At 38.3% G+C, this 18,184-nt stretch overlaps 1 protein-coding gene across 2 annotated transcripts in view; it reads left to right on the top strand.

Moving 5' to 3' along the window:
- LOC140146847 (nitric oxide synthase, inducible-like) overlaps window positions 1-16,406 on the top strand; it is a 95,685-nt gene extending 79,279 nt beyond the window's left edge. For both annotated transcript variants that reach the window (XM_072168733.1, XM_072168734.1), the window contains 15 exons: window positions 2,188-2,289; window positions 2,675-2,869; window positions 3,714-3,781; window positions 4,821-4,965; window positions 5,609-5,713; window positions 6,189-6,277; window positions 6,849-7,023; window positions 7,423-7,643; window positions 7,814-8,001; window positions 8,582-8,739; window positions 10,026-10,236; window positions 11,039-11,126; window positions 11,550-11,823; window positions 12,668-12,859; window positions 13,347-16,406. In XM_072168733.1, the coding sequence (XP_072024834.1) occupies window positions 2,188-2,289; window positions 2,675-2,869; window positions 3,714-3,781; window positions 4,821-4,965; window positions 5,609-5,713; window positions 6,189-6,277; window positions 6,849-7,023; window positions 7,423-7,643; window positions 7,814-8,001; window positions 8,582-8,739; window positions 10,026-10,236; window positions 11,039-11,126; window positions 11,550-11,823; window positions 12,668-12,859; window positions 13,347-13,502 (2,367 nt within the window). In that variant the 3' untranslated portion in view covers window positions 13,503-16,406. The remainder of the gene's footprint in view (window positions 1-2,187; window positions 2,290-2,674; window positions 2,870-3,713; window positions 3,782-4,820; window positions 4,966-5,608; window positions 5,714-6,188; window positions 6,278-6,848; window positions 7,024-7,422; window positions 7,644-7,813; window positions 8,002-8,581; window positions 8,740-10,025; window positions 10,237-11,038; window positions 11,127-11,549; window positions 11,824-12,667; window positions 12,860-13,346) is intronic.
- Window positions 16,407-18,184: the final 1,778 nt, after the last annotated feature.

Genomic DNA, 18,184 nt, shown 5'->3' with positions numbered 1-18,184 from the left:
TCAAAGCATCATTCTTGTGAAAAATGAAAAAAAAACACACAAAAAGAAGAGTTTATATTTTAATCAATTATTAAATTGAAAGAAACCCACAATGCACACAATACAGAATGTTTTAACAGTGCGTGTACTGCAAAAACTCGGGTGCTAAAAGTAACACCGGTTGGAGTCAATAGAGGACCGCACACAGGGGGTGTTATTTGTTAACACTTTTGGGTGTTATTTTTACACTTTTGCTGTCATTTTTGACACCTGGAAGGTATAACAACACCAAAAGTGTTAACAAGACACTGGGTGCGGTCCTCCAACCGGTTTTACTTTTTACAGTGGGTGGGTGTATTCACCGGATGCTATAGGCTTGTTACCAAAGTACGTGGGAGTGCGCGTGTCTCCGTATCTAATGCTTTTATTATTTTTTGTTATCCTAAAATGGTATGGATTGTTTGTTTTATTTTCATTTTTAGCATATATTGACCCTTTTATGTGAAACATATTAAATCAGTTCATTTATAACGTGCAATAATGCAATTTCACAAAGTAATAAAATCAACGAACTGCACCTTTGTAACTAACACCACACCACCAGCGCGAATTCGATAAAAGAAATGATAGTGAAATGAAATGATCCTGATAGTCATAAAAAGCGCAATATAAGCTACATCTGCGCGAATTGCATGCATCATAATAAACTATCGACAGGTCTGGTATTACTGCTGCCTGTTGCTCGTACAGGATTGCAGACTTACCGTTGTAAATTATGTGAATTTCCCTAAACTACAATGCACTTTATTTTCAAACTAACTCTGCCAGAGATTGGCGCAAATATAGCGGAATGCGGTCTCGCGACATGAATAAATTCTGTTACGGAGCTGCGGAACACCGAAATTGTTTTGATCACAGCTTTTCGATAGAAAACCGCGGGACACCATAACTTAATAGTCGGAGAAATAAAGTTTAATCTATGTGGTAAATTAAATATGAGAAAGGTATTTAACACAATTCAACACATACATAAATGACAGCCAGTGAAAAAATTTCACTGATATCCAGGATTTGAACCTGGGACCTTCGGATCACCGGCCCGATGCTCTACCAACTGAGCTAATAAGTAGGATGGAGAAGAGCAGTGATGTTATTATCTTCTCCATCACTGCTCTTCTCCATCTGACTTATTATTATTAGCTCAGTTGGTAAAGCATCGGTCCGGTGATCCGAAGGTCCCAGGTTCAAATCCTGGATAGTCAGTGAAATTTTTTCACTGGCTGTCTTTTATGTATGTGTTGACTTGTGTTAAAAACCTTTCTCATATAACTTAATAGTGTTTCCGCGGGTGGCATATAGATCAAAGCGTTTTGAAGTGTTTCACGTTGTTGAAGTAGAAACACCGAATACATTACAAACTAGCAGTGTGAATATAACACATTATACACGTTTCGGTTCATATGGTTTCATAACTTCCCGTTACCAACTTAATTGACGAAAACACTACGATTTTTCACACATGTGTAATTTTACATGTTCATTATTTGCATCTGTTCTCATATATATAAAAGGCCCGGGGGAGCACATCGCAAATTTTGGGTGAGTATGCTCCCCAGAAATTTTAGTTGATGGGTCTTTGGGAGCTGGGGGCCTAACGGTTAAAGGGAGGATTTTGGAGCTGAGAACAAGTAAAGGGGGTCTTTTGGAGCTGCGAACAGTCAAAATCTTGGCTTTCTGGATGATACCTACAGGGGTCTTTTAGAGCTAAAATGATAAAAACCAAGGGTCTTTCGGAGCTATATTTTGGTCAAATTCAAGGGGTCTTGCTGTCATTTGTTTAAAGTACATCCATAAAAGTCTTATGGAGTATTACGTAATCAATGAATGTTGAGAACGTCAATTACAAGGAAATTAACCCAAACTACAATGTAGTAAGAGTAGTTTGATCTGAAATGACACAAACTATTATTCCAAAGTGTCCAGACCTAATCCTAAGTTTGGCTTATCATGTTTCGTCATTCTAGTTGTAATCCATACACCCCAATGAAGACACAACCTTAATCTTCCACAAAGTGGGTGCGAATTTTAAATGGAGTCATCTGAATGGGTGACTCCGTTTGAAATCTACACTCCCTGGGTGTGTATGGGGGTGTATGAATTTGATCTGCAATAGCCCGTTAACATTCATTTCTGTTCGTTTCATTACAGACCGTAGCAAAACACATGGGATTGGACACGTCTTCAAATTTAACATTATGGAAAGATTTAGCTTTGATTGAGACCAATATTGCTGTCCTACACAGCTATAAAGTAAGATATGTTGGTTGCTTCATATTAATTAACTTTAATGTCACTTAAAGCCATAATGCGTGATTTGCATAAAGAATAGATTCTTATTCAAACGTTAGTATTCACGATAGCTGCTGAAGGAGAAGATGAAAATGTTTATAATAATAATGATAGTGAAAATGATGATAATGATGATGATGATGATGATGATGATGATGATGATGATGATGATGATGATGATGATAATGATAATGATAATGATGACGATGATGATGGTGATGATGATGATGATGATGATGATGATGATGATGATGATGATGTGACGAAAACCGATGACGATGGCGACGATGAGGATCGATAGTAATACCACTAATGTACATTCATAATCTCATCCTTAACATTCCAGGAGGCAAAGGTCACCATCACCGACCACCACGCCGCCGCCGAATCATTCATGCAACATATGGACAAAGAACAACGATTACGAGGCGGTTGTCCCGCGGACTGGGTGTGGATAGTACCACCGGTTTCTGGTAGCTTATGTCCCGTGTATCATCAAGAAATGCTCAGTTATCAGATGAAACCAGCATTTCTCTATCAGGTTGGCAAATGTGTGTTTGTTTGTTTCAGAGGCGTACCAGCAGAGGTGACAACCCCGGGGTGACAAGTAGTGTGCATCTTCCTTGGCCCGGTTTTAGGCCACAGCTGTAGTCCTCATTTTGGCCCATTTTTCCGTTCAAATTTCAAATTGGTTCTCGCGCATTTGCCCCAGTTAATTCATTATTAGTAGCGATTTTTGGGACGATTTGGAAATTTTGCCACCTTGGTTTTGTGCCCTGGTGGTAAGTCCCTTGCTTGTGTGCTTATTTCTATTTACGGATGTCCGACTTTACATTATTAGGAATAAATTTGATAAAAGCAGGCTTCATGCCCAGTTTGCGTGCAATTAAACCTCTATTATGATACATTTGGAAAATTTTCCTATCAAACTGGGGCTAGAACTCTCAGTCTCAATATTTATATGGACATGGACATTTGTAAATAATAAAATGTCAAAAAAGGAAGAAAAATATCAAAGCTGGCAAGTAAAAGGTACATGTTTACTGGTCGCAATCCGCGCTAAGATTCTGATCCTAACGGGCAAAAATGTGGTCGTAAATGTGACCGATTTTGTCGTTACGTACAAGCTGTATCAAATTGTCTGGTACCCATCTTTGGACATTAGTTGAAAAACCTGCCTCTTCTTAATGTAACATTGGATCCTCTTTTTAACATTTATTTACAAAAGAGATGGATCTGATGTTGCATTTTGATGTGGCAGTCATGTCCATAATCAATAGGAGCTGATGGGTACCAATCATTTTGATACACCATGTACAGTTATGTGGCCTTTCCAGGTAACCATGGTAACAAGCAGTATCTGTAAATAACTGTTTATTTTTTAGGTGGAAGCTTGGAAAACGCAATCAGATAAGAAGGGGAAGCGCCTCACGACTGTCAAAGTTGTAGCCACGTAAGTATACATCATGAATGAATCATTATTATATCGAGGGTTGGGAGCCACAAAGCCTTAACTCACAATAACCTGCTCCAACAAAAATAACATAAAGCCGTCAGGGAAAATAATGATTTTTGAAGAACAAAACAAGGAGTCATCCTGACATGTTTGGTATGATTTTAAATCATATTAAATATGGATCTCAAGTTTGGAATATCTCAGAAAAAATATTTTGTCAACATTATGCTTATTTTGTGATAGCTGGTCATTGTGAGTTAAGGCTTTCTGGTTCTGAACCCTCGATGTGATATTAAGTATCCATTAGTCACAACAGGAAAGAATGTGATCGCAAATACGGGCATTTTGTATTTTTTGTTTCTGAATCCAAAGACATACACTTTGTATATCCGTCTATCCGTAATCTTGCATTACAAAAAAATGTAATCATGGTACGTTGACTGTTACGTTATTAAATCACCAAAATGTAACAATTGCGCTACCACTGTCTAAAACACCTTTAAAAGCTTTCTACTTGTGGTTTAAATATAGTTAAATAGCATCGAGTTTGGTGAAAAGGTGGTGAAGTATTATAATCTCTACTGTAACATTATGAAACAAATATTATACGATTCATAAAATAAATACCGTGCATCTCACTATGCCTTTCCGTAGAAAACGGATAAGCGAATGGTTCTAGATAGCTATGATGTTAATTTAATTGTGACCGGTGAATAATAAAAACTAACTAAATAGCCACTAATGTGATTTGTCCATATCTTGGGGATCATTTCATATAGTCATAGATTTATCTATACATTCCTTTCCTATTTGCTCAGTATACTAGGTGTGTTACCAATCTTCGAGTCTCGAGTTTCAAATTCCGAGTCTCGAGTTTCAAATTTTGAGTCTCGAGTTTCAAATTTTGAGTCTCGAGTTTCAAATTTGAGACTCGAAACACGAGACTCGAAGATTAGCAATACACACTAGAATTTATACAAACAATGCTAATGAATGAAAAAAAATTTATAATGATAATTAATAATAATAATTACAGAGCCATCCGCTTCCTGACCCGTATAATGAAGTTGCTATTGGCCAGTCGTCCCCCTCTTACTATTCTCTATGCGACAGAGACTGGCAAAGCGGAACGGTTTGCTCATCGTATATGTGACGTCTTTAAAACGGGTTTCAACGTCAAAGTAAGTCACTCATTATATATGAAAGAGGTTGCGATTTCCAAACTTACGTATCGTACACCCTAAAGATCTATTCAAAATTCGAGACTGATTTTGATGTACGGGCGTATACGCATTTGGAAATCACAACCTCTCTATGATTATAATTCGATATTCGCACGTAGATGCGATACGTGAACGTGTGACGTTAATTTGATGCCACTGACTTCTCTGTAACTAATCCATTGACGTGACCAAATCACGTATCGCGTGTGTACGTCCGATAACCTAATTTGTTACTTGTTGAATTGCATGTTTGGTTGTCTATGTTTGTTACTTGTTTTTCTTTGTTACTTTATTTTCTGACTCCAAAACGTTCCACAAATGAAATAAAGATCGTACAGTTGCTTCTGATCGGGGATTGTGTGCCCTGTAAAAACGCCCTGACTATAAGGACTCTCACCGGATCATTTGGCGAAATTGGTCTGGTCCAATGCTAAATATGCTTGACATTGAAAAACAACACATTAATTAACTTGTGGAAGCTTATTTTGTTTGTTAGATCATCCTCATCCTTTTGTAATATATTTGTACATTCCATATTACATGGGTATAAAATGTCCATAAATTAGAATTATTTTGTTTATCATAATTGTGTTTTGAACAGGTGACATGTATGGAAGATTACAACACTACTGACTTGTTGAACGAGTCTTTCCTACTCGTGGTGACAAGCACATTTGGCAACGGTGAAGCGCCAACAAACGGAGAGGTGAGACGACTAAATATTGCATAAGACAGTGTGAATGATTATCTTGTGTGGTTGAAAATATGCAAATTTTTTGACCAAAAAATATAAAGTATGGACGTTTTGGCGTGTATCAGGTGCCTAACAAAAGGAGTTGTTACGAAGATTTTCAAAACAACAATACTACAGACGCCGAAACAGTGTGTTTTAAATATCAAAAATATCAACAAAAAAAATGAATTGTGTATGTATATCCTGCAAATAATAGTGATGACGTCATAGTTTTCTCATTTTTTCTTGATAAGATTAAATCAAAATATGATATTTTGGGATTGATCAACGATGCTAATTAATCAAACAGTGGTCATTTAATCGATATTTCATGATAACCAGGATTACCCATGCATCGATAATCGATCAAATAATGGAACAAATTTAGCTTCGCTGCCTTATTTTGCAATGGACGTTCAATCTTAATTCATAATATATATATTTGCAGACCTTTCACCGCGACATGAAGCGATTGATAAAGGAACATGGCAAGAACGGAAATCGAAATAACAACAATGCAAACAACCATGATCTATGGTAAGTATTATATTATTATATTAACAAGTTTCTGATATCATGAACGTTTAGGTAAATGGCTACTGTTTTATGACTCGGTCTAAAAATTCCAAATGACAAAAGTTTTTGAACGTAAACTATGTTGTTAAAGCAAGAATGACAAAACTTATTAATAATTTCAAAATGTTGGGATATTTATCGTGAGATCTACATGTTCTGCACTGGTAGATGAAGTTCGGGCTTTTTATTTATGAGATATTTTATTTTTAAGATATTATGGTGATCAGTTGTTATGGTCAAATTGGGGTAACGCTGACGTGTTGGCGCCAAGAAAGAAATTAACTTTCCCCTTAAAGCTCTGCTAATAATGGTTTGAAGCTACATGTGGAAGATACCTGCGCTTTGGCATGTTTAGTACATTTGTTTGTTTATAGTGACGATCCCATTATTATTATAATCCGTCCCTTAGTATCGTGCCTACCGTTGAGGACGACGTTATTGCATTTTATCAATGGTCACCCTATATTGTACTCTTGGGTTTGGGGAAAACGCGAACATCATGGTGTTTGTAATTAAAAATTCTTCTTTTCAGGTATTCTGTGTTTGGTCTAGGCTCGACCGCATACCCAGACTTTTGCGAATTTGCCGGTACAGTGGACACTATGTTGAATGAAGTAGGCGGCAAGAGACTAACGGATGTCTACAAAGGAGATGAGTTAGGAGGTCAGGAGGAAGCCTTCCAAGAATGGGCACGAGATGTATTCAAGGTAAAGAGAATACTTATAAGCAGCTTGGTTCAATCGGTAAGGAGCGAAACCAACACTTGACCGTCGGTCGACTGTCGGTTCCGGACGGTTCCGTCAAGTTGGAGCTAGTTTCTATTGTTCTAAGTTTTCTTCGGTCGAGTTTTGATTTCCACCCTGAGGCGTTAGACTCCGGTATATTTCAGTGCAATTTCGAGCTCCGTCTTGTTTGTTGTCATAACAATAATTGGGCTAACTTCAAATTCCCATGGGCAAAGAACTAACTACTACTTGTCTAACCCGTATGATAACTCGCCATAGTAGTCACTTGAGTCCGTAGTGTAGAGGTGGATCAAAGCAATATTTGACCAGGCGGTTCCCTATTAAATACTGTTTATCATGTTTATTTGGTCACCTGTACAGAACGCTTGCGATATTTTCCCGATTCATCGTGGAGTGAACAGAAAAGCCATCCTCACCATGCTTGGTACAGATACATCAGAGATGTACAAATCATATCGTATTAAACCAGTGACGAGACAGAAAGAACCGGATCCACTTGCTGAGCTAGAAAAGATACACGATAAGAAGGTGTTTCCGTGCAAGGTGAAGGACAGAAAACAGTTACAGTCAGCAACTTCAAGGTATGTGGACAATCATAGGAAATGACTGCAGAATAAATTAAATACCCCTATTCATAAAGATTGATTGATTGATTGATTGATTGATTGGTGTATATATATATATATTGATTGATTGATTGATTGATTGATTGATTGATTGATTCACTGATTCACTGATATTTTACCCTCAGCCGTTCGACCATCCTGGTAGTATTAGATACTCAAGGCCGGACAGACCTGTCCTATCAGCCCGGCGATCACGTGGCCGTGTTCCCAACTAATGACAAGGAACTTGTGCATAAGATTTTGAGTAGACTTGAATTGGAGTATACACCTGATACGGTACTGCAACTAGAAATGCAGACGGAAGGACAACAAGGTAGGTATAGGCCTAATAGATAGTGTTATTATGCGTTTGATTATTAGTTTTTTTAATTAATATATTGTTTGGGATGGAATGTTTGCGGCATGTAAAATTCAATAAGTGGGAATTCAATTGGGGAGGGCGAGTTAGCGCGGCGGTAGTTCCCTCGCTTTGCACCACTGAGGTCCCGGGTGCAAGCCCCGGCGCGGCCCAAGGACTCATGTGCACTTGGTTTATCCCGATCCATGCTCGCTCTCGCAGGTTTCTCCAGGATATCCGGTTTCCTCCTGCTTTCAAAATCGGTGATTAGTTGTTTCGTTATCCAAAACTTCCTTCACCCAATGGAATTTGGGTAGCTGCAGAAAATGGGTGGATGTTACAATCTAAGTGCGGATAGGTTTGCGCCAGGTTCGGCTGCAACTAGCCTAGTTGATGCGATCTGATTGTGATGATTCACCACGCAGCGAAATTACAGCGCTTTGAATCCTCTGGAAAAAGCGCTATATAAATTCCGAAATTTTATTATTTATTTAAGTGTGTTTTTTTTTCAACTTACATCCTTATTATACTTTTCTTGTCACAAAAAAATGCTCAGATTGGACAAAAGTGAAACGTATGCCGCCTTGTACCATGCAGGAAGCCCTCTCACGGTATCTAGATATCACTTCGCCACCAACCCCGGATTTCTTGCGAATGCTCGCAACTTATGCTACATCCTCTAAAGAGCGAGACCAGATAATGTTGCTTGGAAAGGTAATTATCGGTGATTCATTTCATTCGGCTGCGAAGCAGGCGACTACAAAGATTCTTCATGTACTACGATTTGAAGCCAAAGTGGTAATGGCATCTAGCAGTAAAAAGTTGTCGATGTCCCCCAACAGTTTTTGCGCATAAGACAAGTAGGATGTTCTTTGCCTTCCAAGTCTTCTTTTACCATGTATTGGGGGTGTAGAGAGCATACCTTTTGCATGGTTCAGGATATGTCCCAGAAATCGTAGTTGTCGTGATTTGACAGAGTTGATAAGAGGCACAGTGTTGGTGATGGTATATATCCTTTCATTATTAACATGGTCAGTGCACTTGATGTTCAGCATTATCCTGTAACATGATGTACCAAAAGTGTTGACCTTTTCCATGTCAGTAGGTATCACCCAGGACTCACAGCCATAAAGCAATACTGTAACAAAAATGGTGTGATAAAGCTTGACATTTGTTGCAACAGTGTTTGTTGGACCTCTCCACAGCTGCTCCAGTTACCAGTGATTATGGAACATTATGGTTCCCTTAATTAATAATGTTAGTCTATATCCCAAGAGATCAGATGTGGAAATTTGTACACAAATTAATACAAATCATGGTTTATAAGCTAGTGTATGCACGATGAAAATGGAAATCAAAATTGCTTAGACATTTTATAATTCAAGTTGACTACGGATAAGTCCAGCCGTTCTGTGGAAAAATTGTACTAAACTGAATTTAAAAAAATAAAACATCATGTCTACTATTATCTAGGAGTTAACTATCCATATCCTGTATTATAGTTAGTGTAACAAAAGTAATCAATCAAATTGTATAAAATTGAATCTTGTCAACCAGAAAAACTCACTTTGGTTAGATGACCCGATCCCAACCATGTGACAGATTCACTCTAACGCCCCCGCTCCTGTTGAGTGACGGTTGTTCGGCTCGTACCCACACTGCTTCTTGGACCCCCTTGTTCAAAACAACGAGGTTCGCGATCCAAGATGACAATGTCGTCAATGTCAAAACTGTCACCGCTGCCCTCAAGATGTTTGTAGACCACCGATGCCACATGAATTGGTCTACAAACAAATTCCTCATCGATTGATCTCGAATGACCCTAAATCATCCAACCAGCTGAAGGCCAAAGGTTTTTGCCGCAACCATCTAACCAAAGTGAGTTTTTCCTGGTCGGCAAGATTCAATTTTATACAATTTGAACATTTTCCCAGATGACTGAAAGTATACACAGTGTTAAAAGTAATCAATACTTTAATGTTGACATTTTTTACAAACAGGCACAGTCTGATTACAAAACATGGATAAATACATGCCACCCAAATATAGGTGATGTGCTGATATCGTTCCCTTCAATACGAGTCCCTGGGTGGTTCCTGTTGGATCATCTACCGATATTAAATCCACGCTACTATTCCATCAGCTCCTGCCCAAAAGTGAATCCAAACGAAATCCACATCACGGTTGCTGTAGTAAAGTACTGGACGACAGGTGAGAGGCATGATGTCGGTAACAGAGATTTTATTATTTTGTTAGACTGATTTTCAAAAGTTTATAACAATCTTTATTGGTAGCTCAAGGAGGCAACACAAAATATATAAATTGTTCTTGATTAATAACAATTTAAAAAATACATGGAAAATTCAGTGGCCTCTTATAGGTTCGAATTTAACCTGTCGAATGAAGCTCCCGCGACCAAGTGGTTGAAAATATTCACAGGTCGTGGGTTCGATTCCCATTTTTTTTCTATTAGCTCCTTTATTATTTGCTACGGCGAACCTGGTGAAAAAATTACGTTTATTAAATTTGAGAATCACCATCATATTTTTAATCCATTACACGAGTCAAATAGTATGTTCAAATTCAAATACTCAGTGCTTGATACAACACTTACACATTCTGGGGTGGGTAAAAAGTGGGTATAGTATGTGTTGCTTAGAATCTTGGGAAAGAAGATTCTCCTGGGTGAAATATATACTAGTATTGATAATAAATGAGTGTGTCCCACAGCACCTACATATCTCTGGGTGGCCTGGGACACACTCATATAGTATCAATATAAATTACACCCAGGAGAATCTTCTTCCCAAGATGCTAAGCAACATATACTATACCCAATTTTACCCTCCCAGAATGATGTGTACCTGATGTATCAAGCACTGAGTATTTTAATTTAGACATGAATGGCGCATTTGAAATCAGGAAGCAACAACAAGCCTAGTGTCATGCCAATGTTAATACCGGATTTTTTTTCTAATTCACCATGTGTAACACGTGTCTTTGTATCTTATAGCTTCTTTACAGTCTTATCACAAAGGCGTCTGTTCTACCTGGCTGGAAGAACTAGATGTAGGCGCTGCTGTACCTGCCTACATTAAACCGTAAGAGCCAACTTATGTTGTGTGTGTTATTTTCAAACATATTTATTTATTCCGTATATGTGTTTGCTTCGAGTCACAAAGGCAGATGAATGAGTATCGTTACAAGAATACTACAGTATATGATGTTCATCTCTTGAATACAGAAAAACAAATTTAAAATTGGAAGGAAATCGTACATTAAGCCTTTAAGCATTATTTTGAGTTTGTGAACCTCGAAATGGCACCATAAACGACACGATATGGCTAAACAAGGGTCGAACATTGCCAAAAAGGGTCGAAGGTTAATTTTCAAGTTGGACAGAGGTAAAAAAGTTGCTCCAATGTTTTTTAAAAATTGGACCGAATTGTTTGGCTCGCTTCCGGCACTTGGAAAAAGATATGAATTCTTAGTAGCTCCGATTTTAATTTACTTTTTCTTCCCAGAGCGCCGTCTTTCTATCTCCCAAGTGATATAAGGAAGCCCGTTATTCTCATCGGCAACGGTACAGGCATAGCGCCTTTCAGAAGCTTTTGGCAACGTCGTGAACTCGAGGCTACGTGTTCGAATCCTCCAAAGTTCGGCAAGATGACGTTGGTGTTTGGATGTCGACATCCAGATATAGACGATATCTATGTTGAAGAAACGTCTAGAGCGGAGAAAAATGGTGCGCTATTGCAGGTCATGACGGCGTATTCACGACTTCATGGAAAGCCTAAGGTAGATACTAGAAATTAGTAGGGATCTACCTGCTGGATAAATGGGGTTCTAGGAAATGACAATCGGTTGCCGTTTGAGGCGAGCTCTCGCCATAGGCGTAGATCCCGGTGGGGGCCGTATCATTCAACAACCCAATATTTTGCCAGGGGGGATGGTCCATACAATCATTCCCCCTATGTTGACGCCTGTATGTGGGTTTCTGACCAAATTAACCTCATATTGACCATTTTAGCCCCCAAATTGCAATTTTTCCTGTGCTTCGCGCGAATGTATTCCACTTTTGCACCGTATTTTATTAATTTAGCTTCAATATGGCAAAATTTTTCGCGCGTTCTTCCGCGTTTGTACTATTAACTTATTCTGTCGCTATACTCCAAGAAATTTTTTCCAATGTCAAAAAGAAATCTACGCCACTGGCTCTCGCCACCGCTCGCCCAAACTCAATGTCTAGTGAGCGATTTTCCACTCAGCATTGACACGGAATATCACTAGCTGCCAAGTTTCAGTACTTCAATAGGCTATATTCGATTTATTATAATAAATTAGCCTTAATACCTGAAAACGAAAGAGTGTGTCAACAGTGCGTAAGTGTTTCATTTTGGTATGAATGATCTTGAGTGATTCGACGACTACATACTAGAGAATGATTCGACTACTCCCCTATTATAATGCGCCAAGTATAATGCTAGCGACTTGCCTTTAAAATATAGACGACATGGTCTGCCGAATTACTTTTGAAAGTATCAGCCTTACACTATTATAGGCAATGGCGTTTTTTTTAAATTTATTTTGAAGCCCCCTTAGCTGATTAATGTAATTTGTACTTTTTAAAAACTTTTAACAGAAATATGTCCAAGACATGATCAAAGAGAATCCCAAACTGATCTTCAAGCACATCTACGAGGAGGAGGGACACGTCTATGTATGTGGGGATAATCTCATGGCAGTCGATGTCAGAAAAACACTCGTGCAAATTCTGGGGTCAAAGGGCAGGATGACGTCACAGGAAGCACAAGACTATATTAACAATATGCGGGTATGTTTATTATGTTACTCTTGTAGTTAATAATATTGTATTTCATGAATACGTAGGTCACTGACTTCGGGAAAAGAAAATCACTGTACACGAACAATAATTTTGTTCGCCTCAAATTCGGTAGTGACGTGTTCGCCGGCCGTAGCATCGAATCGCGAGCATAAAATTAATTGCACAGAACGTAGTGGCTGTGGTAAAGCGTAGGAAGTGGCATTCGACCTCTTACCTTTTGACCTCGTGACTCATGACCCATAATTGACCTCGGTTGACCTTTGATCCAGGTTGACCTATGACCTTGTGATCCTTGACCCGGAAGATATCCAGGAATGCCATATTACTACTCACTTGTACAAGGACGGTTTGTCGGCACGCTTGCGGCGTAACCGCAAAAAAGCATTGACGTCACTACCGAACTTGGATCTAACCAATATATAGTGTCAACTAGCAAATTAAAACTTTTCTTGTCACGTGATTATTCGTTTTCCAGGAATCTGGGCGGTATCATGAGGATCTGTTTGGTGTGGTCAATCGTCTGTCGGAACCGAAATCTAATACCAATAGGGGAGCCACGTCAACGGGGTCATCCAACTGGTTTATGGATAAAATCAAATCCACTTTTGCATACGAATATTTATCACGTTAGCCCTGAAACCAGGTTGTAGAAACTGGGTGTGGAAGAAGGGAAAAATAATATCATAATGAGACCTGCGATTAAATAGTAGGCCTAATATTCTTATAGATTTGGAGATTGTCTACATCAGAAAATGGGATTGCTGCTGGGTCGCTTAATTTCTTTTTGCAATAATGGGCGCAATGCTAAGGGTTAGAGTTTAGGGTTGGGGTAGCGCATTTTAGTATTAAATTACGACCCATTATAGCGTATTGCGGCCCTTTATGGTTGAACAAATTAAATACGATGCCGGGTCAGGGGCTATTCGTTACCATAACTTAGCGTAAAATAGCCCTAAATCGAGGATGACTAATTAGTTTTCAGTAGGATTTGTATTCTGCACGTATTGGCGTATTTTACTGGATTTATGACCTTAAAGATCGTTTCGTTTCTTCACCTGTAAATATATTTAAAAAAGAAATATTTTAGGTTGTACCTACTATGAAAACGTTGAATTAAGTTACTTTATTTTTTTTGCATGTGTACCCGAGATAGAGTTATTTAATGTATATAGGATATAAAGAGTATTCTAGTAATCAGCTGTTTTCTCAGCTATAGTTTAAAGTAACATTCATATTGTATCATAAATCATCATCATTATTTGTATAATATCATATAACATTAGTCGACACTTTGCACGGATCCGCCATCTTGCTAAAGTTCTCCCTGCAAACGTATGCGCAAAATGTGAATTTCTGTTTCTCGCGCTTTTCTAGCAACGCGCCAGAAAACTTTTGCAACGCATACGCGGTAAACGTGCGTTTGACAGGTGTACGCACACACAGTGCGACCGTGCGATCGCGAATATCATAATCATATAGCTATCATATCATTTAATTTGACTTGATATCATATCACTTTTCATAATTATATCATAGGGTAGAGGCATGGAATTGGAGACCGTTCAGCTCATTTGCATAAACATGGACAATGACACACACTTAAAAGGTTTTGTATTCTCTTCAGGAACTTCTACTCTATATTTTGGTAACAAAATGGTGAACATAAATCAACTGCCTACACACATTACTGATCTGACATTGTTTGTTGTGGCATTGTATCACCCATACCACTACACAATGACCACTTCCATAACTTCCTATTAAAACTGCCGGTACAGACCACTCCTTCATTAGGTGAACACACCCCAACATTTCTTGAAAAATGTGTTTTTACATCAGCAAAATTCTAAAATGACAATTTCGTCCCTTGGTACATTATCAGAGAGTTATCTCCAATAAATGACGACCTCTAGCTCTGATACATTGCAAATGTTACAAGAGTGTTGCTACAAACTATAGATGGCGCTACAGCAACATTACAAGTCCAGTGCAGCCAGTGAGGTCTGGTTTTAGCTTAATGGTCCCTATTGACTATAGTTTGATTATCTCTTAATCGGCGGGATTTGTTAGGCTTTTACTACTACGCCGAAAACTAGAGCCACGTTAAGAGTGATATAGCTGACCTGTCTGGTCTATCATGTGCGTATTAAAGAAAGGCGACAAAGTATAGATTAGTTGACATGTGTTTACATGTGATTCGCCCTCTATTGGTCTGATAAAAACTGCCAGGCAAAAAGCACTATAATTTACATGGAAGAAGTTGTTATTTTTTCATTAACTTTGGTTTCAAAGCAAATAATACTACAAATGTTATCAAACTTGTTTACAAATGCATCAAGCTATATATACATAATATCACACAAAATAACAAAGGTCTTAAACGTTGGGTTTGAAATGATTTATGTGGTCTGCTATAGACACTCCTGTATTGCCTGGCTTGACACAACAGCGGTCTGAATGTAAACATGTGACATGATAGGTTAACTCATCTATTAGGCTTGAATTAATATTTCGTGATGCTTCTGGTGAGATATCACAAGACAATTCTCGAAATAGAATATGATGATATTAATCCGCGATGTTAATAAGGCCTGCCGATTACGAGCTGATCAAACTATAACTGCTACATTATCACACGGTGTAAACAAGCACCGACTTTCGGACTCGATCGCCTCGAGTGCAATACTATTAGAACAGTAAATAACTGTTTGAAACATCGTGACAGTTTGTATCTCATGCTTTGCCAGCACATTTTCATATTATATGCTCTACTTGCTATTGTAGTTTACACGTGCAATTTTGCTCAGGTTTCAATGTGCAATGGGTGCTTGTTTCTGCACGCGGTTGTTTGATGAGATAATTCATTATTTTGTCGAAGAAAACATTAAATAATGTTCCATTCCAGACCTGGAAAATACTAACAGCTATCACACTACTCTATTTTTTAGCTATTTTTAACAACTTTTTTTTGTTTCTATAGCAAATTATTCATCTGCTTCTGTTTTTTGTGGTAATTTTTATTCTATTAACTGTACATTTGTGTGCAAATTGAGGGCGCTATTTACATACATTTTAAATTAAAATTAGCCAAATAATATGAGTCGATCCTTACACTTCATGATAAAAAGTTTTTTGAACATTTCCTTGCCATTTGTTAATCTTCTGATGGTCTATACCAAGTATACAAGTGTCTACCCCTTTATATAAAGATGCAAACACGATTTTAGGTAAATAGCGCCATCATTGTGCAACTTTTCGTTAAAATGACTCATGCAATATATTTTACATGCAATCAAACAACCGTATGCAGTGTTCAGTAGCTTTTTAATTTAGTTGCGTGTGGTTTTAACCATTACTTTTAATATCTGTATTATATATATAAACATACGTTTTATTGTAAAGCGCTTTGAAACATTATTTGTAATGCGCTGTTTAAGGAATAAAAACCAATAATAATAGTATAGAAAGGTTAGGTCAAACGATGATTCCTAATTGGTGTTTATTCTCGAGAGTCTCAATAAAATAAATCCGATTAGGTCGAACGATGACTCGTAATTTTCTGAAAAGCGATAATAGGTGTGCAACACGAGAGGCTCCATGAAACAGTGGCGCAGCCCCCCTTGTGAGAAGTCTTGCCCCCTGTACTTTTAACCCATTGTGACCAGTTTCGTGAAAGTTGGCCCCCTTAAAAGTTGTCTTGCCCCCCCCTTTGCCCACCCTCTGAAATCGAAAAAGTACTGGCTACGCCACTGTAATGAAATAACTCTGGGATAGCCTAGTTTTATGGCCATAATAACAAGTTACCCCTGCATCTTTCTTCTTTCAATCTCTCGCATTCCTCACATTATCCCCAAAATGTCTATCTCCCTGCCCTCCCCCATCCCGCCCCTGTCTCTCTTCCCCCACCCCTCTATCGCTCTCCCTCTCCCTCTCTCTCTCTCTCCCTTGATAACCGTAGAAGTGGGGACATGGCCAAAAATCGGGTCCCCAGAACACGCTAACCATACGCCCTAGCATTATTTTGACGCCACCAGTCGATAGAGCGCCCCCTATTTCTATTTGACATACCCCTTCACTCACCCCGATATATGCTTCCTTAAGAAAGTGAGAGACCAAAATACTCTCACATAACCTCAAAACATGGTGCTTTTGACCCACATAATGGGGTCATTTTTGGAGGTCCCCACTTTTTAAAAACTCTCTAACCACCATACATTACACCCTACACACGATCTCTCTGCACGTAAAACGACGAGATACGTGAGGACCTCCTGGCACATTCTCCGATAAAGTGTTCAAAAAGCCAAATATGTGTCGCCCATAGTTTCAAGTCGTATTCAGACTTGTTTCGTCAGAAAGAAATGACTTTTATTAATATAACTAATACATAGGAGTTGCTTTCTAAAGTGTGTGGGGCTAGATGTTGTAACATGCCAAGAAAGTATAATACAATAAGGCTGATTATGCATATCCATTGTTTTCCTCCATGTCGCCAGCCAAGGTGCGTTCCGTATAATGTGTCCCTGTTCGCTATACATGCGCGCATAATAATGGATTATAGGTACTTTTCAATAGCTGGTATCATGCCCTAATTATAAAGTATAAAACATCACAACGCAGGTTATTAAATTTTTCCAACAGGTCTTTGAGACTATGTCGCCAATATTGTTCACAGATACGTTACCATATTTCTAATGAATAGCAATCTGTCAAAATAACTAGCTATATGAATGTTCTCATATGTGATGGATCAAGCAGGCTCCATAGTTATATTATATATGTGGTACATAACACAATGGTTTCAAAGTAAAAAAAATCAGGGCTATTAATGGCAAAAAATCCTGACGTTACGATCATGTCGTCACAGATACGTTACCTAAATTCTACTCCCCTCGGAAAAAACGCTGTGATAAATGAAGCCAAATACCATACCAGACTTTAGCACTTGCACGATTAAGACAAAAGTGTGAAAGGGCTTCACAGATACGTTACCACTGATACGTTACCACCAATGCGTACAAGTAATATTGCTAAAAAATAAAGTATTGTTGAAAAATCACCCATGCATTGTTTTGTGCTCTGAAACTATTAAAGTTTACGATTCTGAATGATTTTCATGAATTCTTCGTGGTTGGAATTTTGCAATTACCGAGCCCAAACTCGGCATTTTCTCACTTCTCTCGTCTACCGTAGATATGGGGACTTGGTTCCGTCCCCACTTAGTTTTTTTGGTCCCCACTTATATAATGAAAAGCACGTATGTTATATGCATATAATAGATGTGTACAGATCAATTTATTTTCTATTTCGATG

The sequence above is a fragment of the Amphiura filiformis genome, chromosome 2, assembly GCF_039555335.1.
Source record: "Amphiura filiformis chromosome 2, Afil_fr2py, whole genome shotgun sequence".
NCBI lineage: Eukaryota > Metazoa > Echinodermata > Ophiuroidea > Amphilepidida > Amphiuridae > Amphiura > Amphiura filiformis.
The sequence above is the reverse complement of the archived record's forward strand: the minus strand, read 5'-3'. Positions and strand labels throughout refer to the sequence as shown.